This window comes from Vidua macroura, chromosome 26 (genome assembly GCF_024509145.1).
Source record: "Vidua macroura isolate BioBank_ID:100142 chromosome 26, ASM2450914v1, whole genome shotgun sequence".
Classification (NCBI taxonomy): domain Eukaryota; kingdom Metazoa; phylum Chordata; class Aves; order Passeriformes; family Viduidae; genus Vidua; species Vidua macroura.
In genome coordinates this window covers 6,031,550-6,055,544 of record NC_071596.1, presented here as the reverse complement: position 1 = coordinate 6,055,544, position 23,995 = coordinate 6,031,550, and the positions used below count along the sequence as shown (strand labels likewise).

General features: G+C 66.5%; 1 protein-coding gene across 3 annotated transcripts; it reads left to right on the top strand.

The window, feature by feature from the left end:
- The first annotated feature begins 1,142 nt into the window (after window positions 1–1,142).
- KCNN1 (potassium calcium-activated channel subfamily N member 1) lies at window positions 1,143–21,249 on the top strand. Of its 3 annotated transcripts, none has more exons than XR_008440683.1 (10): window positions 1,143–1,277; window positions 6,937–7,053; window positions 8,734–9,153; window positions 9,233–9,328; window positions 11,583–12,001; window positions 16,464–16,605; window positions 17,287–17,451; window positions 18,459–18,561; window positions 19,573–19,642; window positions 20,791–20,875. XR_008440683.1 is itself a non-coding variant. In XM_053999407.1 (10 exons), exons 1-10 carry the CDS (start codon window positions 1,224–1,226, stop codon window positions 21,112–21,114), a joined length of 1,881 nt encoding a protein of 626 aa, XP_053855382.1. In that variant the 5' UTR covers window positions 1,143–1,223; the 3' UTR covers window positions 21,115–21,249. The 3 variants fall into 3 exon arrangements, 2 of the variants coding, with proteins under 2 accessions (XP_053855382.1, XP_053855381.1); XM_053999407.1 differs by having other exon boundaries at window positions 17,341–17,451; window positions 18,459–18,586; window positions 20,791–21,249; XM_053999406.1 differs by having other exon boundaries at window positions 18,459–18,586; window positions 20,791–21,249.
- Window positions 21,250–23,995: the final 2,746 nt, after the last annotated feature.

The window sequence follows — 23,995 nt, the reverse complement described above, 5'->3', positions numbered from 1 at the left end:
CAGAGGGACAGGGACAGGGACACACGGACACACGGACACACGGACAGGAACCCCCTGCTTTGCACGCACACCTTGCGCACCCGCTGTTCACGCCCCGATTCACACCGCACCTCGCGCACCCCCGTGCACACCACACCTGCACCCCCCAATTCCCACCCCCCAATTCCCCCCCAATTCCCCCTTAATTCCCGCACCCCAATTCCCGCACCCCAATTCCCACCCCCCAATTCCCCCCCAATTCCCCCCTTAATTCCCGCACCCCAATTCCCCCCCAATTCCCAACCCCAATTCCTCCCCCAATTCCCCCCAATTCCCACCCCCAATTCCCCCCCCAATTCCCCCCCCAATTCCCGCACCCCAATTCCCCCCCCAATTCCCACCCCCCAATTCCCACCCGCAATTCCCACCCCCTGTTCACACTCCTGTTCACACCCCCCCTCACTCGCCCCGTGCCCACCGCCCCTCGCCCCCCCCGTTCTTTGTTCCCCGCAAACCTCAGCCCCCCCCGTCCCCCAAACCCCCCGCGCCCCCCCCCAGCCCACGCTCACCCCCGGGCTGTGCCCCGTGTCCCCAAACCCCCGCGGCGCGACAAAAGCTGGGGGGGGGGGGGGCTGCGGGAAGGAAGGGGCGACACTCCGGCCCCCCCCCCCCCCCCCCCGGCCCAACGCGGGGGTCACCCCGCGCCCCCTCCCCACCGCCGGCACCGCGGGGTGACACCGAGACGTTAGGCGGGGGACAAAGCCCCGCCCGGGGGCTGCCCCGGTGTCACCGGGGGGTTCCCAGGGGGTCACCGGGGGGGTCCCCACGGGGACGGGGGGGGGGGAGCCGCGGGTGGGCGATCGCCCCCGGCCCCGCGGCTGCGGCGGCGCGCGGGGAGGGGAGCCCGTCAGGCGGCGGGATCCATCCGCAGCGGCGGCCGGGAGGCCCCGGGAAGCCCCGGGAAGCACCGGGAAGCACCGGGAGGCCCCGGGGAGCCCCGGGAGGCGGCGGGGCGGGTGCGCGCGGCTGCGCGTGTGGAGCGGCATCGCAACGGCGCCGCATCGCCGCCCGCAGCCCCCGCGGCCGCCGCCTGCGCGCTGGGAAAACCGAGGCACGGCGCGGCCGGGAGGGGGCTCGGCGGCACCGCGGAGCCGCTGTCCAGGCTCGCCCCCGGCCCCCGGTTGTGCCACCGGAACCCGCCGGGATCCCGGGCTCGGCGCCGCACGTGTCGCCGCCGCCGGGCCATGGTCAGCGGGCGGCAGCGCCCGAGGGCAGCGGAGGCCGGGGGCTGGCGGCAGGTGGGTGAATCTGGGGGGGGGGGTCCGCGACCGTGGGGACCCCCCCCTCCGCTCGAAGGGGGCTGCCGGTGCTGGGGAAGCCCGTGGCTCGCGGGAATCCCCGCATTCCCGGGAATCCCCCGGCTCGGGAGGATCCCCCGCTCGCGGGAAGCCCCCGGCGCAGCGGCGGGGAGGGTACCCGGGGGGGGGGGGGGGGGTGGTGGGAAGGGGAGGCGGCAGCACGGGGGGGGCTTCCCCGGGGCTTCCCCGGTGTTCCGAGGCTCCGGGGTGTCCGGGGCCTGCTCAGCTCCCCCGGTGCGGCGCGGGGTTGGGGCGGGGGGGGGGCGCGGGAGGAGCCCCCGGCGGTGACAATGAGGACGCGCAGGGAGTGACAGTGCCCGGCTAAAAATACCGCGGGCTCCCACCCACCGCCAGCGCCGCGGCCTCAAGGTCACTGCCCCGCCGGGGGGGGGGGGACGCGGGGGCGTGGGGCGGGGAAGCCCCCGGCCTCCCCCCCACCCCGCACGCTGCCGTTGTCGCCAGTGTCGCTCCGCCGAGCCGAGAGCCGGCAGCGCCCGCCGCCCCCGCGGCCCCGGCGCTCCCCGTAGCACGGGGCCGTGGCAAGTGAGCGGGCGCGGGGGTGGCAGCGGCGGCGGGGACACCCCGGGGCGGGGGGCGGGGGGGGGGGGCAGCGACGGGAACCCCGCGCGTGGCGTTCCCCGGTGCGGGGACAGCGGGGACTCCCTGCCTCGGGCGTGGGGACAATGGGGATGTCCTGCCTTGTGGGGGGGGTTGTGGTGTGGGGACACTGGGGACGCCTCCCTGCGGGGTTCGGCTGCTCGGGGCCCCCCCCGGCTGATGGAGTCAGGGGATTTGGGGGTCCCCGTCCTTGGGGACAATGTGGCTGCTGTCACCAAAGGCGTGAGCAGGGCTGAGGGCTCGGTGGCGCTCGGCGCTCCCCCGGTTTTGGCCGCCCGCTGCTGGGGTGGCACTGATGGCACGGGGGAGTGACAGCGGTGGCACGGCGGGGTGACACCCGCCTCAGCGCCCACCAAAAGCAGGGGGACCCCGTGCCACAAACGCGGATGTGACACCGGGGTGGCACGTCCGGCAGCCACCGCAGCCGGCGGGGCCCGGGGCCGCTGCCGAGCCCGGGGGGGGCACCGGGGGCTCCGGGCGGCTTCGGGCACCGCGCGGCCCTCGCGGCTTCGACGTGCGGGGCGCAGCCGCCGGGGCGGGGACCGCGGGGACACACGGGGGCCTTCCCGCCCCTCGCGACCTTCCCGGTGACCTTGGCCCACCGCGGGGGACCCTGCGCTGGGTGGGCAACCGCGGGGACCCCTCCTCAGCGGAGGGGACCCCCGCCCTGCAGCGGGGACGCGGGGCTCCACAAGGGCGTGGGCGAGCTTTGGGACCCCCCCCCCCTCGCCGAGGGCTTTGTGGCGGTGCCAGGGGCGGCGGCGACCCCCCCGGGTGGCCCGGGCGGGGGTCGGCGGTGGCCCGGCGGGGGCAGCCAGGCGGAGCGGCTTTGTCCTTTTGGCTGAGCCGAGCGCGTGGGGGAGGCGCAGGGAGAACCCGGCGCGGCGGCTTTGTCTGGGGACGCCGGCGCGGTGGCGGCCAAGGTGGGGGGGCGTGGGGAGCCCGGACCCCCCCCGCTACACCCCCCGGGACCCCCCCAGCCCAGCCCCCACAACCCGCGGGGGCCACAAGCAGGTACGGTGTCCCCCCGGCCGCGCGTCCCCTCCCGAGGCGGGCGGGATGGGGACGGGGTCCCCCCTTGGGCCGGGGGGGTCGCGGGGGGGATCACGGCTGTCCCTGCCACCCCTGGGGACATCGGGGCTGTGGCCCGTGTCCCCGGATGCAGCGGCGGTCGGGGGTGTCCCGGCGGGGCTCTGCGGAGGGATTTTCTCGGGGAGACCCCGGCAGCAGGGCGGGGATTCCCCGGCGTCGCGGCGGGGCCGGGGAGCTTCGGGTGTCCCCGCGTGTCCCCGCGGGTGTGCCACCTCCTGTGCCACCCCCTGCGCTGTGGGGGACACACGGGTGGCACCGGGCCCGATCCTGCGTGGGGGAAACCCCCCCGGCGCCGGGCGCTGCCCCTCTGCCCCCACCCCCGCCGTGCCAGGGGGGGCGACACGGGGGGACCCGGGGGGTCGCGGGTGTCGCCACCCCCGGCGGTCCCCCCCGTGGCACGGCTGGGCTGCGCCATCCCGCTGCTTTTTGGGGAGCCGCGTGGCCTCGTCCCACTGCCTCTCGGCCGGTTCTGTGCCCCCCCCCAAAGCACAGCGAGCCCCCCTGCCCTGCCCTGCCCTCGGGGGGCAGCGGCGGTGCCGCCCCCGGCCCGCCCCTCGCCGGCGGGTGGCCAGCGGGGGCCGGGGGCTCCTGCTGGCACCGCCAGCTGCTCCCGGCCTGGGACATATGGCCGGGGCTTGGCGGCGGCCGCAGGAACCGGGGCCACGCGGCGGATTTTTTGGGGGGGGGGGGGCAGCCGGGGGTCTGACGCACTTGGTGCCCCCGGCCAGCCCCGGGCCGCGGTGGCGACCGGCGGGGAGCCCCGGTGACCCCGGGCGGGGGGACCGCGCGGTCCCCGCGGCCCTGAGCACCCCGAGCCCGCAGGCGGGGGTGCTCCCCGCTGTCCCCGCGGTGCCACCGGCCCCGCTCGCCCCGGATTCCTGCCCCCCCCCCCCCCCCCCCCCGCCCCGCCGCGGTGCCCGGGCAGGAATCGGCGAGCGGGGGCGGAATAAATCCCCCCGGAGCCCCGCGCCCCCCCGCCGCTATTTTTAGCCCCCCCCCCCCTCCGCTGCAGTTGCTCCGAGGCAGCGCCGCTGCTCCGGGCCACGGGGGGAGCAGAGGGTCCCCCTTGTCACCCCGCTGCCACCCCGCTGTCACCCCGGGGCGCCGGGGGGGCCGCGCCAGCCCGGCCGTGGCGTGTCCCTGCCCCGGGAGGTGCTGCCGCGGCCGGTGCCACCCTCAGGACCCCTCTGCTGTCCCCACCCGGGGGTCCTGCCCCAGCGTGGTGGCATCCGCAGCTCTGCCTTGTCCATTGTCCCCATGCGGGGGTGGCAGAGCCACCCGTGGGCGTCCTGCTGCCGTGTCACATCCCGGAGCAGGGACATTGGTGGCCGCGGCTCAAGGACACACGGTGGCTCTGCCATGTCCCCATCCCCATCCCCGCCTTGGGGGACATTGGGGACAGGCAGGACCGCCCTGCTCATCCCACCCTGGGCATGCAGCCACCAGCCAGGGCGTCCCCTTGGGGACAGGGACAGGGGACAGGGACGGGGAGCAGGGGACAGGGACAGGGGGTAGGAAACAGGGATTGGGGACAGGGACAAGGGACAGGGACAGGGGACAGGGACAGGGGATAGGAAACAGGGGACAGGGACAGGGGACAGGGACAGGGGATAGGAAACAGGGATTGGGGACAGGGACAAGGGACAGGGGACAGGGGACAGGGGACAGGAACAGGGACAGGGAACAGGGACAGGGGATAGGAAACAGAGATTGGGGACAGGGACAAGGGACAGGGACAGGAATAGAGCCAGGGGACTGGGATGGGGACAGGGACAGGGGCCAGGGCCAGGGGACTGGTTGGGGACAGGGACAGGAGCCTCCCCGGGATGCAGGGATCTGTCCCTGGGGATGCTCGGGCTGGGGAAGACGGATCCGGGCCCTTCTGCGCCGCCATCCAGAGGAGTGAAGCCACCACCGTGCTTCATGAAATATTTACTGTCCCCAGCCCGCGGTGGCCTCACCCACCCCCGTCTGAGGTGACAAAAAACTTTTCCGGGCTGTGGGGCCTGGCACAGCCTCAGGGGAAGGGCCCTGAAGGGTGGGGGGAACATTTCCCCTCCGTCCCTGCCCGCTGCGGCTTTCCCTCCCCACGCCGAATATTAAGAAGAAATCGGAGCCCATTTTCCTGCGATAAATTTGGCAGAATGGAGAGAAAACGATCCGGCCCTGGAGGGGAGCCAGGCCCGGCCGCACACCGGGAGCAGCTGGCCGCTGGAGCCCGGCCCCGCTCCGGGGCTCCCGGGGGACCGGGAGCAGCCCGGGGTGCCGAGGCCCCGCCGGCCCCGGGGGCCGCGGCGCTGGTGGCAGCGGCCGCCGTCCCCCGCCGGTGGCCGGAGCCAGCCCGGTGTGCCGGAGGAGACCCCAAATCCCGGGGGGCGCTGCGGGGATGGGGGAGCTGTGGGGTCTGGGGTCTGGGGACTCGTAGGGTGCTTTGTGCAGGGGGGGTTGTGTGGGGCAGCAGTGGGGTTGGAGCGGTAGGGCCGCTCCTCGTGCAACGGGGTTTTAGTGTCACACAGCCCCTGTGCTATGGGGTTTTAGTGTCACACAGCCCCCGTGCTGTGGGGTTTTAGTGTCACACAGACCCCCGTGCAATGGGGTTTTAGTGTCACACAGACCCCGTGCAATGGGGTTTTAGTGTCACACAGACCCCGTGCAATGGGGTTTTAGTGTCACACAGACCCCGTGTTATGGGGTTTTTGTGTGGTGCAGCCCCCCATGCAATGGGGTTGGTGCAGTAGGGCTGCTCTTGCAATGGGGTTTTTCTTGTATGGGGCAGCCCCTCGTGCAATGGGGTTTTTGTGTCACACAGCCCCCTGTGGATGGGGTTCTTGGTGCAATAGGGCCCCTCGTGCCAAGGGGACACTGGTGTGCCACAGCCCTGTGTGCCATGGGGACACCGGTGTGTCACACCCCCTCGTGCCATGGGGACACTCGTGTCACAGCCCCTCGTGCCAAGGGGACACTGGTGTGACAGCCCTCGTGCCATGGGGACACTCGTGTGTCACAGCCCCTCGTGCCAAGGGGACACCGGTGTGTCACAGCCCTGTGTGCCATGGGGACACTCGTGTGGCACAGCCCTCGTGCCATGGGGACACTGGTGTGTCACAGCCCTCGTGCCATGGGGACACCGGTGTGTCACAGCCCTGTGTGCCATGGGGACACTCGTGTGTCACAGCCCTGTGTGCCATGGGGACACTCGTGTGTCACAGCCCCTCGTGCCATGGGGACACTCGTGTGTCACACCCCTCGTGCCAAGGGGACACCGGTGTGTCACAGCCCTCGTGCCATGGGGACACTCGTGTCACAGCCCCTCGTGCCATGGGGGACACTCGTGTCACAGCCCCTCGTGCCAAGGGGACACTGGGTGTGTCACACCCCCTCGTGCCATGGGGACACCGGTGTGTCACAGCCCTCGTGCCATGGGGACACCGGTGTGTCACAGCCCTCGTGCCATGGGGACACTCGTGTGTCACACCCCCCTCGTGCCAAGGGGACACCGGTGTGTCACAGCCCCTCATGCCATGGGGACACTCGTGTGGCACAGCCCTGTGTGCCATGGGGACACCGGTTTGTCACACCCCCTCGTGCCAAGGGGACACCGGTGTGTCACAGCCCTCGTGCCATGGGGACACTCGTGTGGCACACCCCCTCGTGCCAAGGGGACACTGGTGTGTCACAGCCCCTCATGCCATGGGGACACTCGTGTGGCACAGCCCTCGTGCCATGGGGACACTCGTGTCACAGCCCCTCACCCCGGTGCAGGGCACAGGGTGACCCCCGGTGGTGGCACTGCCAGGGCAGGACCCTCAGGGGCTGTGCCAGCTCGGGGGTCCCTGCCCGGTCACCGGGGGGCTCGGGCCCCCCCTAACGCCGCGTGTCCCCCTGCCAGGCGTGCAGGGAAGCCCATGGCCCCCGGACCCCCGGACCGCCCCCGCGCCCAGCCCCGGCCCCGCAGCCCCTGACGGCCCCGGGACCCCCCCCGGGCGGCCCCGGGGAGCCCCAGCAGGTACGGGGGGGTCGCGGGGGGCTGGGGGTGCTTTGGGGTGCGCTGGGATGTTTTGGGGTGCCCTGAGGGTGTTTTGGGTGCACTGGGGATGTTTTGGGTGCACTGGGGGTGTTTTGGGGTGCACTGGGGGTGTTTTGGGTGCACTGTGGGCCATGAGGGGGGGGCTGTACTGGGGGGGGGACGTGGGGGGGGTGATGAATTTTGGGGTGCGGCGAGGCCGAAGGGGTGGGGAGGGGTCCCGGGGGGTGCTGAAGGGCTGTGATGGGGAGGGGAGCGTTTTTTGGGGGGGGGGGGGGGGGGGTCGCGGGGTCTGGGGGGGGCTCCGGAGGGGGCGGGGGGCGCCGGGTGGGGGGCGTGACCAACACGAGGGGGCGTGACCAGGGGCGTGGCGCGGCGCTCGTCAGCGGGGAGGGCGGGGGCCGCGCGGACCAATCGGAACGCCGGACGCGCTCGGACCACGCCTCCGGCCCCGCCCCCGGCGCTCCGGTGCCGCCGCCGCGCGCCCCCGGGACCGGCTCGGGCTGCGGCGGCGGCGGCGGCGGCGGGACCCGGCCGGGCCGGCAGGCCCCGGGCACGGCAGGTACCGGGCACGGCAGGGCCGCGCCGGGGGCGGCGGGAGCCGCGGCCGAGCTTCCCCCCCCCCCGCGGCAGCCCCGGGCGCGCCGGTACCGGGCGCGGCGCGCTCGGCTGCTCGGGGCGGCGGGGGACGCGCAGCCGCGGCTCGGGACCGGAGATGTCCCGCGGCTGCGGGGAGGGGACAGGGGACGCACGGCCACCGGCGGCGGCGGGCGGCCGCGTCCCGGCGGGCCGCGTCCGCAGCGGCGGGGGGGGCGGGACACGGTTCGGCGGGCAGGACACGGGCACGGGCACGTCCCCACGGGCAGGGCACGGGCACGGGCACGGGCACGGGCACGGCCCCGCGGGCAGGACGCGTACCTGTGGTCACGGTGTGTCCCCGCCGCGGGCAGGACACGGCCACGTCCCCCGCGAGCGCCACGCGTCCCCCGCCGTGGGCGGGACACGGACCTGTGGTCACGGCGTGTCCCCACGGGCCGGACGTGTCCCTGTGGTCACGGCGTGTCCCCACGAGCCGGACGTGTCCCTGTGGTCACGGCGTGTCCCCACGGGCCGGACACGTCCCCACGGACGGGACACGTCCCCCGTGGACAGGACACGTCCCCCACGGGCAGGACACGTCCCCACGGACGGGACACTTCCCCACGGGCAGGACACATCCCCCACGGGCAGGACACGTCCCCACGGGCGGGACACTTCCCCACGGGCAGGACATGTCCCCCACGGGCAGGACACGTCCCCACGGGCGGGACACGTCCCCCGTGGACAGGACATGTCCCCACGGGCAGGACAGGTCCCCACGGGCAGAACACGTCCCCCGTGCACAGGACACGTCCCCACGGACGGGACACGTCCCCCGTGGACAGGACACGTCCCCACGGGCGGGACACGTCCCCACGGGCAGGACAGGTCCCCACGGGCAGGACACGTCCCCCGTGGACAGGACACGTCCCCACGGGCGGGACACGTCCCCACAGCCGTCGGGGCCCCCGCACCGCTCCGGGAAGCCCCCGCCGAGGCCGGGCGGGATCCCGGCTCCCCGTGCCCCCATCCCGGTCACCCCACCCACCGGCGTGTCCCCCCGCGTGTCCCCCTGTCCCGCAGGTCGCCCCCGCGCCGCCGAGCCATGCGGGATCGCCCGGTGCTGTCGCCAGCAGAGCCATGAGCAGCTGTCGCTACAACGGGGGGGTGCGGCGGCCCCGGGGACCCCCGAGCGCCGCCCGCACCCCGCAGCCGCCGCACCGGGAGCCGCAGCCGCCGCGGGGCTGCCCCAGCCCCGGTCCCCGCGTGGTCGTGTCCCGGCCGGAGCGGCCCGGGGCGGCCGAGCCCGGCCCCGGCGCGGCCCCGCCGGGCCCGGGGGCGGCGGAGGAGCGGCGGAACCAGAACATCGGCTACAAGCTGGGCCACCGGCGAGCGCTCTTCGAGAAGCGCAAGCGCCTCAGCGACTACGCGCTGATCTTCGGCATGTTCGGCATCGTGGTGATGGTCACCGAGACCGAGCTGTCCTGGGGGGTCTACACCAAGGTGGGGGGGGGGTCCCGGCACGGGGGCGGGGGGCGCTGCGGGCTCCGGCCGCGCTCACGGTGCCCCCGTGCCCCGGCAGGAGTCGTCGTATTCGTTCGCCCTGAAATGCCTTATCAGCCTCTCGACCCTCATCCTGCTGGGGCTCATCGTCATGTACCACGCCAGGGAGATCCAGGTGGGCGAGGGCCACCGGCCCCCGGCTGGCACCTGCCCCGGGGCGGCACCGGCCTGTCCCCGTGTCACCCAGAGGGAAAAAAAACCAAAAAAAACCCAAAAATACCGGGAAAAAGGCAGCCCCTCTGTTCCCAAAAAATGGGTGAAAATAACTTTTGGTTTTATACTAAAGCAAGTCATCCTTAAAATAATACCCCAAAAGTTAATACCCCAGAATTTAATGCCCCAGAATTTAATACCCCAGAATTTTATACCCCAGAATTTAATGCCCCATAAGTTAACATATCCCAAAAGTTAATACCCCATAATTTAATGCCCCATAAATTAATACCCCAGAAATTTATACCCCATAACTTAACATACCCCATAATTTAATATCCCATAATTTAATACCCCATAAATTAACACCCCATAACTTAACATACCCCAAAAATTAATACCCCAAAAGTTAGTACCCCAAAAGTTAATACCCCATAAGTTAACATACCCCATAATTTAATATCCCATAATTTAATACCCCATAAATTAATACCCCATAACTTAACATACCCCAAAATTTAATACCCCAAAAGTTAATATCCCATAATTTAATACCCCATAAATTAATGCCCCATAAATTAATACCCCAGAAATTAATACCCCATAACTTAACATACCCCATAAATTAACATACCCCAAAAGTTAATACCCGAAAAGTTAATACCCCAAAAGTTAATACCCCATAATTTAATACCCCATACGTTAATACCCCATAAATTAATACCCCATAAAAACTGCTACTAAAAAGCTACAAAATGCAAGAAAAACTTTCACGCTCCAAATTTTCCTGCCCCGAGCAGCTCATTCATTAATTCTGTCACTGACGCCATGAAAAAGCAATTTCTTATAGAAAAACCTCAATAACGTAGCAAGAAAGACTCTTCTCCCTAAATAAACAACAAACATTTAATAATTAATAAAAATATTTTAATTATCAAAGTTAATAGTTATTTTTACAGTAGTAAACTCACTAAAAATACCAAATGTATCTCTTTACCTTGCCAGTAAAAAAAAAAAAGTTTACTCTAATTTCTTATTACTTTTCTTTTAATTTTATTAATGAAGTTTTCTTTATGCCCTTTAAAGTTTGGAACTTGCTTTGCCCTCCTGCTAATCCTCATCTCACAGCAGAAAAAATCAGTAAATAATTCCAATAAGTCCACTGGCATTTAGCCAGCACTAAACCCATTTAATAAGTTAATGAAAATCCTCCTCAATTAACCAAAAAAACCTCAAATTAACCAAAACCCCCTCAAATTAACCAAAAACGCCTCAAAATTACAAAATAATCCTCAAATTAACAAAAGAACCTCATATTAACAAAAAAACCCCATCAAATTAACTAAAACCTCCCTCAAATTAACAAAAAAACCCTTGAATTAGCAAAAAAAAATTCAAATTAACTGAAAAACCCCTCAAATTTACCCAAATAAACCTCAAATTAAGGAAATAAACCTGAAATTAGCCAACAAAACCCCCTTCAAATTAGCCAAATCCCCCCTAAGTTAACCCAAACCCCTCAAATTACCCCAAAAAAAACCTCAAAAAATTACCCCAAAATCCCCTCAAATTAACCAGAAAAACCCTCCAATTACCCAAATATCCCTCAAATTACCCAAAACAACCCTCAAAGTATCCCAACCCCCCTCAAATTACCCCAAACCCCTTCAAATTACCCCGAACCCCCCTCAAAAAATTACCCCAAACCCCTCAGCCGGACTCAGACCCACTCAAATGACCCCAAACCCCCTGAAACAACCCCAAACCCCCCGAAACGCCCCCAACCCCCTGAGCCGCACTCAGCCCCCCTGAAATGACCCCAAACCCCTCTGAAATTACCCCAAACCCCCCGAAACGACCCCAACCCCCCTCAAACGCCCCCAAACCCCCTCAAACGCCCCCAACCCCCCCCAAAACGCCCCCAAACCCCCTGAGCCGCACTCAGCCCCCCTCAAACAACCCCAAACCCCCTCAAACGACCCCAACCCTCCCAAAACGCCCCCAAACCCCTGAGATGCACTCAGCCCCCTTCAAACAACCCCAAACCCCCTGAAACAACCCCAAAGCCCCCAAAACGCCCCCAAACCCCCTGAGCCGCACTCAGCCCCCCTCAAACGCCCCCAAACCCCCTCAAACGCCCCCAACCCCCCGAAACGCCCCCAACCCCCCCCAAAACGCCCCCAACCCCCCTGAGCCGCACTCGCCCCCCCCCCCAGCTGTTCATGGTGGACAATGGTGCTGACGACTGGCGCATCGCCATGACCTCGGAGCGCGTCCTCCTGATCGCGCTGGAGCTGCTGGTGTGCGCCATCCACCCCATCCCCGGGCAGTACCTGTTCACCTGGACGGCGCGCCTGGCCTTCACCTACGCCGCCTCGGTGGCCCACGCCGACGTGGACGTCATCCTGTCCATCCCCATGTTCCTGCGGCTCTACCTGCTGGGCCGCGTGATGCTGCTGCACAGCAAGCTCTTCACCGACGCCTCGTCGCGCAGCATCGGCGCGCTCAACAAGATCAACTTCAACACGCGCTTCGTCATGAAGACGCTCATGACCATCTGCCCCGGCACGGTGCTGCTGGTCTTCAGCATCTCCTCGTGGATCATCGCCGCCTGGACCGTGCGCGTCTGCGAGCGGTGAGCGGCGCGCCGGCCCCGGGGGGGGTTTGGGGGGCGCGGGGTGGTCCCGGTTTTGGGGTTAGCACGGGGGTTTTGGGGGGGTTTTTGGGTGGGAGGGTGCGGCTGAGGAGGCACCGGGGGGTTTGAGGGGTGCGAGAGACCCCCGTGGTCAGGCCGGGCTGCTCTGGTGGCATTTGCCAGGTGGGATTGTCCCCAAGCCCCTCGGTGTCACCCCAGGGTGGGGAGAGATCCCTGTGGTCAGGCCAGGCTGCTCCGGTGGGATCTTTGGGGTTTGCCAGGTGGGATTGTCCCCAGGCTCCTCGGTGTCACCCCGGGGTGCAGAGAGACCCCCGTGGTCAGGCCGGGCTGCTCCGGTGGGATTTGCCAGGTGGGATGGTCCCCAAGCCCCTCGGTGTCACCCCGGGGTGGAGAGAGATCCCCGTGGTCAGGACAGGCACCTCTGGTGGGTCGTTTGGGGTTTGCCAGGTGGCATTTGTCAGGTGGGATTGTCACCAAGCTCCTCGGTGTGACCCCAGGGTGGGGAGAGACCCCCATGGTCAAGACATGTGCCTCTGGTGGGGTGTTTGGGGTTTGCCAGGTGGCATTTGTCAGGTGGGATTGTCCCCAGGCTCCTCGGTGTCACCCCGGGGTGGGGAGAGATCCCTGTGGTCAGGACAGGCACCTCTGGTGGGATTTGTCAGGTGGGATTGTCCCCGAGCTCCTCGGTGTCACCCCGGGGTGGAGAGAGACCCCCATGGTCAGGCCAGGCTGCTCCGGTGGGATTTGCCAGGTGGGATGGTCCCCAAGCCCCTCGGTGTCACCCTGGGGTGGAGAGAGACCCCCGTGGTCAGGCCGGGCTGCTCTGGCAGGGTGTTTGGGGTTTGCCAGGTGGCATTTGCCAGGTGGGATTGTCCCCAGGCTCCTCCGTGTCACCCTGGGGTGGAGAGAGATCCCTGTGGTCAGGACAGGCACCTCTGGTGGGATTTGTCAGGTGGGATTGTCCCCGAGCTCCTCGGTGTGACCCCAGGGTGGGGACAGACCCCCATGGTCAGGCCGGGCTGCTCCAGTGGCATTTGCCAGGTGGGATTGTCCCCGAGCTCCTCGGTGTCACCCCGGGGTGGAGAGAGACCCCCGTGGTCAGGACAGGCACCTCTGGTGGGGTGTTTGGGGTTTGCCAGGTGGCATTTGTCAGGTGGGATTGTCCCCAGGCTCCTCGGTGTCACCCCAGGGTGGGGAGAGACCCCCGTGGTCAGGACAGGCACCTCTGGTGGGGGGTTTGGGGTCTGGCTCGGGGATTGTCCCCAGGCTCCTCCGTGTCACCCCAGGGTGGGGCAGCTGCTCCCTGGTGGGGCTGGGGGCACAGCTGAGGAGGTATCGGGGGGTTTGAGGGGTGCAAGAGACCCCCGCGGTCACGACACGTGCCTCTGGTGGGATCTTTGGGGTTTGCCAGGTGGGATTGTCCCCAAGCTCCTCGGTGTCACCCTGGGGTGGGGCCTGCTGGGGCTGGGGGTGACACGGAGGGGACTGAGAGCTGGGGGGTGGCACGGGGATGAAAACTGGGGGTCCCTCAGAGGGAACCAAAGGTTCGGGGTCCCCCAGAGGGAACAAAAGATTGGGGGTCCCTCATAGGTTGTCAAAATTTGGGGTCTCGGAGTGAGCCAAAGGTTTGGGGTCCCACAGAGGGAACAAAAGATTGGGGGTCCCTCATAGGTGGTCAAAATTTGGGGTCTCTTGGAGTGAGCCAAAGGTTTGGGGTCCCACAGAAGGGACTAAAACTGGGGGGGTCTCTCAGAGGGAACCAAAGGTTCGGGGTCCCCCAGAGGGCTCCGAAGGTCGAGGGACCTGCAGAGGGTGCAAAGAGCTGGAGCTGCCAAGAGGACCAAAGATTTGGGGTCCCGCAGTGGGGACCAAAACCTGGGGGTCCCGCGGAGGGGTCCGGGAATGTGACATTCCCACTGAGGGGACCCTCGGGGACGCGCCCTCAGGACCCTCCTCAGCTGCTCCCCGCGGGGTGTCCGGGATGTCCCCGCGGGGTGTCCGGGCTGTCCCCATGGGGTGTCCGGGATGTCCCCATGGGGTGTCCGGGATGTCCCCGCAGGGTGTCCGGGCTGTCCCCGCGGGGTGTCCGGGCTGTCCCCGCGGGGTGTCCGGGATGTCCCCTCGGGGTGTCCGGGCTGTCCCCGCGGGGTGTCCGGGATGTCCCCTCGGGGTGTCCGGGCTGTCCCCGCGGGGTGTCCGGGATGTCCCCATGGGGTGTCCGGGATGTCCCCATGGGGTGCCCGGGATGTCCCCATGGGGTGTCCGGGCTGTCCCCTCGGGGTGTCCGGGCTGTCCCCTCGGGGTGTCCGGGCTGTCCCCGTGGGGTGTCCGGGATGTCCCCATGGGGTGCCCGGGATGTCCCCTCGGGGTGTCCGGGATGTTCCCATGGGGTGTCCGGGCTGTCCCCGAAGGTGCCCGGGCTGTCCCCGAAGGTGCCCGGGATGTCCCCTCGGGGTGTCCGGGCTGTCCCCGCGGGGTGTCCGGGATGTCCCCTCGGGGTGTCCGGGATGTCCCCTCGGGGTGTCCGGGATGTCCCCGCGGGGTGTCCGGGCTGTCCCCTCGGGGTGTCCGGGCTGTCCCCGTGGGGTGTCCGGGATGTCCCCGCGGGGTGTCCGGGCTGTCCCCTCGGGGTGTCCGGGCTGTCCCCGCGGGGTGTCCGGGATGTCCCCATGGGGTGCCCGGGATGTCCCCATGGGGTGCCCGGGCTGTCCCCATGGGGTGTCCGGGCTGTCCCCATGGGGTGTCCGTGATGTCCCCGCGGGGTGTCCGGGCTGTCCCCGCGGGGTGTCCGGGCTGTCCCCGCGGGGTGTCCGGGCTGTCCCCATGGGGTGTCCGTGATGTCCCCATGGGGTGTCCGGGCTGTCCCCATGGGGTGTCCGGGCTGTCCCCGCCGTGTCCCCGCCCCTGCTGGCCCCGAGCCCCCCCAGCCCCCGGGGTCGCGCATTAACCGCTGTTGTTTTCCCTCCCTGCCCGCTCTGCTGCTTGCAGGGACAAACTGTGAGTGACCGCGGGGACCGTCCCGAGTGACCGCGGGGACCGTCCCGAGTGACCGCAGGGACCGTCCCTCGCCCCAGGCTTCTGCTCCCCGAAACCCCCAGAATTTAGGATTAGCTGCGGCGGGGGGGGCGGGGGGCGCGGAAAGGGGCCGGGGGCCCTTTTCCTCTTGGAACCTCGGCAGCTGCTTCCCGTCCCCTCCCCGCTGTCCCCCGCCTTGGGGACTTCCGTGGTGGCTTTGGGGGCACTTTCAGAGAGGCCCCACAAGGGGCTGGCAGTCTCCAAAGGGTTGTTTTTTTTTTTTCCTCCTGGGATCCGACTTTTGTCCCTTTGCGTTTCCCCTCCTGTCCCCGCACGTTTTGGGTTCCTGGGGGGGAAATCCCGGGTGTTCCTTGGGAATGCAGGTCCCGGGAATTGTCACCGTGCTGTCGCCTCCCCCCTCACCCCCGGCTGTCCCCGCCCTGTCCCTGCCGTGTCCCTCGGTGCCGGGTGAGGTTCCAAGCCCAGACCGGGTTGGGAAGCAGCAATCCTAAATTCCTGACACTCGAGACCCCACACCCCCACCCCGGCTTGTTCCTCTGTCCCTTTTCCCTTTCCCCCCCCATTTCCCCTTTCCCAATCCCACTTCCTTTCCCAATCCCATTTCCCTTTCCTATTTCCCTTTTCCCATTCCCATTTCCCTTTCCCAATCCCATTTCCTTTCCCAATCCCATTTCCCTTTCCCAATCCCATTTCCCTTTCCCAATCCCATTTCCTTTCCCAATCCCATTTCCCTTTCCCATTTCCCTTTCCCAATCCCATTTCCCTTTCCCAATCCCATTTCCCTTTCCCAATCCCATTTCCTTTCCCAATCCCATTTCCCTTTCCCATTTCCCTTTCCCAATCCCATTTCCCTTTCCCAATCCCATTTCCTTTCCCAATCCCATTTCCCTTTCCCATTTCCCTTTCCCAATCCCATTTCCCTTTCCCAATCCCATTTCCCTTTCCCAATCCCATTTCTTTTCCCCAATCCCCTTTTCCCCTTTCCCCCCCAATTTTCCCCGCATGTCCCTGTCCCCCTGCCCGGCTTGGCCGCTGCTCCGTGTCCCCTGGCCGGGCTTGTCCCCACCCTCGGGGGCAGGGGGGTGGTGGCACCGCCGTGTCTGTGACATCGCAATCTCACAGTGTCCCCCAGTGTCCCCCCGGCGTCACCCGCGGTGGCCTTTGGGGCCGCGCGGTGACATCGGTGTCCCGCGCTTTTGGGGACAGCGGTGCCACCTCTGTGCTGTCCCCTCAACGTCCCGGGGGGGGCACAGCCTGGCCATGGGACGTCCCCATGGTGTCCCCAAATCTGGCTTGGGGACAGCGCCCCAAACCCACCGCGATGAGCACAAATGGGGGGGGGGGGATTCAACGACCGCGGTGCCGGCGGTGCCAGCGGTGCCAGCGGTGCCACCGCCCCGCGCAGGTACCACGACAAGCAGGAGGTGACCAGCAACTTCCTGGGGGCCATGTGGCTGATCTCCATCACCTTCCTGTCCATCGGCTACGGGGACATGGTGCCACACACCTACTGCGGCAAGGGCGTGTGCCTGCTCACCGGCATCATGGTGAGCCACGGGGACACTGCCAGGGGACACTGCCAGGGGCACGGGGACACTGCCAGGGGACACTGCCAGGGGGCACGGGGACACTGCCAGGGGACACTGCCAGGGGCACGGGGACACTGCCAGGGGACTGCCAGGGGCACGGGGACACTGCCAGGGGACACTGCCAGGGGCACGGGGACACTGCCAGGGGACTGCCAGGGGACAGCCAGGGGACATGGGGACATGGCAGGGGACATTCAGGGGACACGGGGACACTGCCAGGGGACACTGCCAGGGGACACGGGGACACTGCCAGGGGACACTGCCAGGGGACACTGACAGGGGACACAGGGACACTGCCAGGGGACACGGGGACACTGCCAGGGGACACACGGACACCCAGGGGACATGGGGACACCGCCAGGGGACACAGCAGGGAACATGGGGACATGGCAGGGGACATTGCAGGGACACCGTGAGGGGACAGACAAGGGGACACTGGTGTGGGGACACCAAGAGGGGACAGCGTGAGGGGACAGGCAAGGGGACACCACGAGGGGCCCCTGCCCTGGGGACACGGCGAGGAGATTTCCCACTGCCTGAGGGGATCGGTTTGAACTCCAGCTGGGAGTTCAGGGCTCCCGCCAGGTTTTTTTTTTTGTTTTTTTTAAAATTTTTTTAAACCCAAATTGTTCCCAAAAGGCCAGCGAAGGACAGGAGCCAACGCTGTCCCCGCTGTCCCCGCTGTCCCCGCAGGGCGCCGGCTGCACCGCGCTGGTGGTGGCCGTGGTGGCCCGGAAGCTGGAGCTGACCAAAGCCGAGAAACACGTCCACAACTTCATGATGGACACGCAGCTCACCAAGCGGGTGAGACCGCCTGGCTCGTCCCAAAAAAATGGGGAAAATCCCGTTAAAAATGGGGAAAATCCCGTTAAAAATGGGGGAAAAACGTTAAAACTGGGGGGAAAACCCATGAAGAGCCATTGAAATGGGAAAAACCCATGAAATCTGGGAGAAAGACATTAAAATTGGGGGAAACCCCATGAAAACTGGGAGAAATACATTAAAATTGGGGGAAGCCCCAAGAAAACTGGGAGAAAGACATTAAAATTGGGGGAAATCCCATGAAAACTGGGAGAAATACATTAAAATTGGGGGAAATCCCATGAAAACTGGGAGAAAAACATTAAAATTGGGGGAAATCCCATGAAATCTGGGAGAAATACATTAAAATTGGGGAAAACCCCATGAAAACTGGGAGAAATACATTAAAATTGGGAAAAAACCCCATGAAAACCAGGAAAAAATGGGAAAACCCCATTAAAATTGGGAAAAAGCCAATCAAACTGAGAAATGCAATTAAAACTGGGAAAACCCCTGCTGAAACTGGGAAAAATCCCCTTAAAACTTGGGAAAAAGTGGTAAAAAACTCATAAAAACCGGGAAAAAGCTGATTCTGATGGGAGCCATGGGCAATTCCCAGGATTTGGGGCGGCAGGTGAAGAACGCCGCTGCCAACGTGCTCAGGGAAACGTGGCTCATCCACAAACACACCAAGCTGGTGAAAGAGCCAATTAAAACCAGGAAAAAATGGGACAAAACCCTTTAAAACGGGGGGAAAATGGGAGAAACCCCCTTAAAAGTGGGAAGAACCTCCTTAAAACCTGGAAATCCCACAGGAAAACCGGGGAAAAAACCCATTGTAACCATGAAAAACTCGATTAAAACTGGGGGGAAACCCAATGAAAACTGGGGGGAAAAAAGCCCCAAAAAATGGGAAAAACCCCATGAAAACCAGGGAAAAATGGGGAAATCCAGGGAAAAGCCCGTGGTGGTGCCCACCCATGGGTGATTCCCGGGATTTGGGGCGGCAGGTGAAGAACGCCGCTGCCAACGTGCTCAGGGAAACGTGGCTCATCCACAAGCACACCAAGCTGGTGAAGAAGATCGACCACGCCAAAGTTCGGACCCACCAGCGTAAGTTCCTCCAAGCCATCCATCAGTAAGTGCCACCGCTTTTCCTGCTTCCTTGTCACCCCCCTGTCCCCTCAGGGGGGGTGTCCCCTCCCGGGTGGGTGACAGGCGGTCCCCGTTGTGCTGGCCCCGGGGTTTGTCACCTGGCTTTGGTCTCGGTCCTGGCCTTGTCCCCTGTCCCCCATTCCCACTGCCCCGCTCCCCTGGCCTTGTCCTCTGTCCTGTTCCTGTCCCCATTCTTGTCCCCTGGCCTTGTCCCCAGTTCTTTCATTCCCTGTCCCCCATTCCCACTGTCCTTGTCCCCTGTCCTCTCTCTTTGTCCCCGTCCCTGTCCCCCAACTCTGCTGTCCCCATCTCTGTCCCTGTCCCTGTCCCTGTCCCCATCCCTGTCCCTGTCCCTGTCCCTGTCCTTGTCCCCATCCCTGTCCCTGTCCCTGTCCCTGTCCCCATCCCTGTCCCTGTCCCTGTCCCCCCTGTCCCTGTCCCTCACCCCCTGCTGGGCACACCAGACCTGTGGGGTGACCCCCGAGCCCCCCCAGCTCCGGGGTGGGGTGTGGGGGTGACCGGGGGTGGCCTGGCCGGGACAGGGGGGGTCCCTTTGGGTCCCTTTGGGTCCCTTTGGGTCCCTTTGGGGCGGGGGCGGTGACGCTGCTGCGCTGTCCCCTCGGAATTAACCCTTTCTTTTGTGTCCCTTGCGCCGCCCCCGCAGAGCTCAGAAGTAAGTGCCCCCCTCCCCTAACCCCCCCCCCCAGCTTTGCATGGGCTCTGCCGCCGAATTTGGGGTGGGGGGAGGACACCCCAAAACCCGCTGTGACCCCCCCGGGGGGGCTGAGAGGCTGCGCTTGAGGGGAGGGGCTGCACGTTCGGGTGAGGGGCTGCATGGGGGTGACGGGGGTGACAGAGGTGACAGAGGTGACAGAGGTGACAGGGGTGGCAGGGTGACAGAGGTGGCAGTGCCACCAGGGGGTGGCAGCGCCACCAGGGCTGTCCCCAAGGCCGCCGCTGTCCCCGCAGGCTGCGCAGTGTGAAGATGGAGCAGCGCAAGCTCAGCGACCAGGCCAACACCCTGGTGGACCTGGCCAAGGTGAGCGCGGCCGGGACCCCCCCGGATTTATGGGGTCAGACCAGCCCCGAACCTGAACCCCCCCGGATTTATGGGGTCAGACCAGCCCCGAACCTGAACCCCCCCCCGGTTCTATGGGGTCAGACCAGCCCCGAACCTGAACCCCCCCGCATTTATGGGGTCAAACCAGCCCTGACCCCCCCCTCTTGTTATGGGGTCAAACCAGCCCTGACCCCCCTGTTTCTATGGGGTCGGGCCGTCCCCGACCCCAAGCCCATTGTTATGGGGTCAGGCTGTCCCTGATCCCCCCTTGTTATGGGGTCAGACCCATCCCTGACCCCGAGCCTGATGTTTTGGGGTTCTGGGACCGTCCCTGACCCCGAACCCCGTTGTTGTGGGGTCAGACCCATCCTTGATCCCGAGCCCGTTGTTGTGGGGTCAGGCTGTCCCCGATCCTCCGTTGCTGTGGGGTTTTGGGGCCGTGCCTGACCCCGATCCCGTTGCTGCGGGGTTTTGGGGCCGTGCCTGACCCCGATCCCGTTGCTGCGGGGTTTTGGGGCCGTGCCTGACCCCGATCCCGTTGTTACGGGGTTTTGGGGCTGTGCCTGACCCCGATCCCGTTGTTACGGGGTTTTGGGGCTGTGCCTGACCCCGATCCCGTTGCTGCGGGGTTTTGGGGCCGTGCCTGACCCCGATCCCATTGCTGCGGGGTTTTGGGGCCGTGCCTGACCCCAATCCCGTTGCTGCGGGGTTTTGGGGCCGTGCCTGACCCCGATCCCGTTGCTGCGGGGTTTTGGGGCCGTGCCTGACCCCGATCCCATTGCTGTGGGGTTTTGGGGCCGTGCCTGACCCCGATCCCGTTGCTGCGGGGTTTTGGGGCCGTACCTGACCCCGAGCCCCCGTTGCTGTGGGGTTTTGGGGCCGTGCCTGACCCCGATCCCGTTGCTGCGGGGTTTTGGGGCCGTGCCTGACCCCGATCCCGTTGCTGCGGGGTTTTGGGGCCGTGCCTGACCCCGATCCCGTTGCTGCGGGGTTTTGGGGCCGTGCCTGACCCCGATCCCGTTGCTGTGGGGTTTTGGGGCCGTGCCTGACCCCGATCCCGTTGCTGCGGGGTTTTGGGGCCGTGCCTGACCCCGATCCCGTTGCTGCGGGGTTTTGGGGCCGTGCAGACGCAGGCGCTGATGTCGGAGCTGCTGGCGGAGCTGCAGGAGCGCCACGAGGAGCTGGAGAAGCGCCTGGGGGCCCTGGAGGCGCAGCTGGAGGCGCTGGGGCTGCGCCTGCTGGCCCTGCCCGGGCTCGTCAGCCAGGCCCTGGGCCAGCCGCGGCCCCCGGGGCCACCGGGGCCACCAGGGACACCGGGGCCACCAGGGACACCGGGGACACCGGGGACACCGCGGCCACTGCGGCCGAGCGCGGCCACCGCCCCCTGCAGCCCCAGCCGCGACCCCCGCGCCGCCCCCGACAGCCCCCGGCCCGCCTCGGACAGCGGCTGAGGGGACGGCGGCGTGTCACCGGGTGTCACCGTGGGTCACCGGGTGTCACTGTGTGTCACCGGGTGTCACCGGGTGTCACCGAGTGTCACCGTGGGTCACTGGGTGTCACCGAGTGTCACCGTGTGTCACCGAGTGTCACCGTGGGTCACCTTTGGACAGCGGCTGAGGGGACGGCGGCGTGTCACCGGGTGTCACCGAGTGTCACCGTGGGTCACCGAGTGTCACCGAGTGTCACCGTGGTCACCGAGTGTCATTGAGTGTCACCAAGTGTCACCGTGTGTCACCTTTGGACAGCGGCTGAGGGGACGGCGGCGTGTCACCGGGTGTCACCGTGGGTCACCGTGGGTCACCGAGTGTCACCGAGTGTCACCGTGGGTCACCGAGTGTCATTGAGTGTCATCGAGTGTCACCGTGTGTCACCTTTGGACAGTGGCTGAGGGGACAGCAGCGTGTCACCGAGTGTCACTGTGTGTCACCGAGTGTCACCGGGTGTCACCGAGTGTCACCTCATGTCACTGAGTGTCATCGAGTGTCACCACGTGTCACCGCGTGTCACCGCGTGTCACCGCGTGTCACCTGGGACAGCGGCCGAGGGGCGCTGGGGTCACCCCCGTGTCCCCTCTGTCACCTGGGCCAGCGGCTGACGGCGGGGGGGGGGTCGCGGGGGTCCCTTTGTGTCACCTCATGGGACAGCGAGGGGGGGTGGGGACACCCCAATGTCCCCTCTGCCACCCCCCCCCGCTTCGGGCTGTGCATAATGGGGTGGGGGGGGTTGGGGACACCCCCAGACCCCTTGGTGTCCCCCCACCCTGTGAGGGCAGTTTTGGGGTGCGGGGGGGGGGTCTCCATCCATCCCCCCGCTCCCCCCGCGGTTTTGGGGTGCGGGGGGGGGTCCTCATCCATCCCCCGCTCCCCCCGCGGTTTTGGGGTGCGGGGGGGGGGTCCCCATCCATCCCCCGCTCCCCCCGCGGTTTTGGGGTGCGGGGGGGCCCCGTGTTTATCTCTGGCCATCGTGTGGCCGTGCCCGTAGCTTTGTTCTGGAAAGCTCCGTATAAACCTCCTGCGTTCACTGTGCTGGACCCCCCCAAAACCCCCCCCCGGGACCCCCAAACCCCCCCCGGGACCCCCCAAACGGTGGGAGCCGAGCTGAGCCTTTTTTTTGGGGGGGTCCGGGGGGGGCTGGGAGAGGGGAGGGGACAAGGGACAGAGGGGACAAACCGGGAGCCCTGAGCGGTTTGGGGGGGGGCTAAAATTTGGGGACAGGGTGGGGGGTTCGGGGGGGGGGGGGAGACCCCCGTGGTGACCCCCAAAATGGGGGGGGGGGTGTATTTGGGGGGGGATGTCTTCATTCTTGGCTCCGCCCCCAAAGTGACCTTGGCGACGTCACCGTCAGCTCTGTGTGCCTCAGTTTCCCCCAGCTGGAAAATGGGGGGGGGGGGGGTTTGGCGGGGGCACCCCTGGATGCAATACTGAGCCCATCCCCCACCCCCGGGGGGGCCAGGACCCCTCCCCACGGCCCTGGACCCCCCCCCGGGTCCGGTTCTGCTCCCCCCGCGGTGTGGGGGGGTCTTGGGGGGTTTTGGGGGGAATTTGGGGTTTTTTTTGGGGGGGGGATTTTGGGGGGGGCTGAGGCGCAAATTAAAGGAGCCTGAACTGGACGTGTCGCTCTCTGCTCGGCCGGGGGGGGTCTGAGGGATTTTTGGGGTTTTGGGGGGATTTGGGGGGTTTTAGGGCGCTTTGGGGGCACTTTTGGGGCAGTTTTGGGGGATTTGGGGGATTTTTGGGCATTTTGGGGGGATTTTGGGGGATTTTTGGGGGATTTTTGGGGGTTCCCCCCGCCGCGGGGACTTTGTGGGGGTGACAAAACCCCGCGTGGGTTTTGGGGCAGATTTTGGGGGACCCCGGACGCTTTTTGGGGCCCCGCGGGCTCAGGAGGGTTGGGGACACTCCGGGGGGGGGGGGGGGGTGGTGGCCCCGTGGTGGCCCCGTGCGACAATCGGGGGAAACTGAGGCTGTCAATGATTAACGCGCGGTGCCTGGCGGCGGTGGCACTCCCGGTGGCACCGCTGGTGGCACCGCTGGTGGCTCTGGTGGCACCGCTGGTGGCACCGCTGGTGGCACTGCTGGTGGCACTGGTGGCACTGGGGAGCAGCCGGGGGACATCGCGCCGAGCCCGGGGGTCGCGCGTGTCCCCTCCCCGTGCGACGGGCAGGTAACGGCGGTGGCGGGGACGGGACAGCGGCCATTGTCCCCAAGGGCTGGCGGGGGGACAGGAGGGGACGCGGGGTCCCTGAGCGTCACCCGTGGGTGCTCCCCAGCCCAAACTGGGGGGGACTGGGACGCGGTGGCGGCGCTGGAGGTGACACCCCGAGGGACACGGTGGCCTCGCGGCGCCACCGAGGAGGGATGGCCGCAGGCGGCGCGTGGGGGAAACTGAGGCACGGTGACACCGGGGCTTCTGTGTCCCCTCCAGGGGTGGCCTCGAAGCGCCAGGAGCCCCCCGGGGGTCCCGCGGGGGCCAGGAGCGGTGACATCCCCCTGGCGTGTCCCCCGGCACGGCGACAACGCCACCTCGGCGCTGCCCCTCGCGTGGCGACGCCGCCGCCAGCGCGTGCCAGGCGTGTCACCTTCGAGGACGAGCTGGTGACAGCGCGGGGGACGCGCGGTCCTGCCGAGGACAGCGCCAGGACCCCGAAAGGGTCCCCAAAAGGGTCCCCAAAGGTGTCCCCAAAAGTGTCACCGTGGCCAGAGGCTGTGTCCCCAAAGGTGTCCCCAAAGGTGTCCTCAAAGGTGCCCCCAAAAGTGTCGCCGCGGCTGGAGGCTGTGTCCCCAAAGATGTCCCCAAAAGGGTCCCCAAAGGTGTCCCCAAAAGTGTCACTGC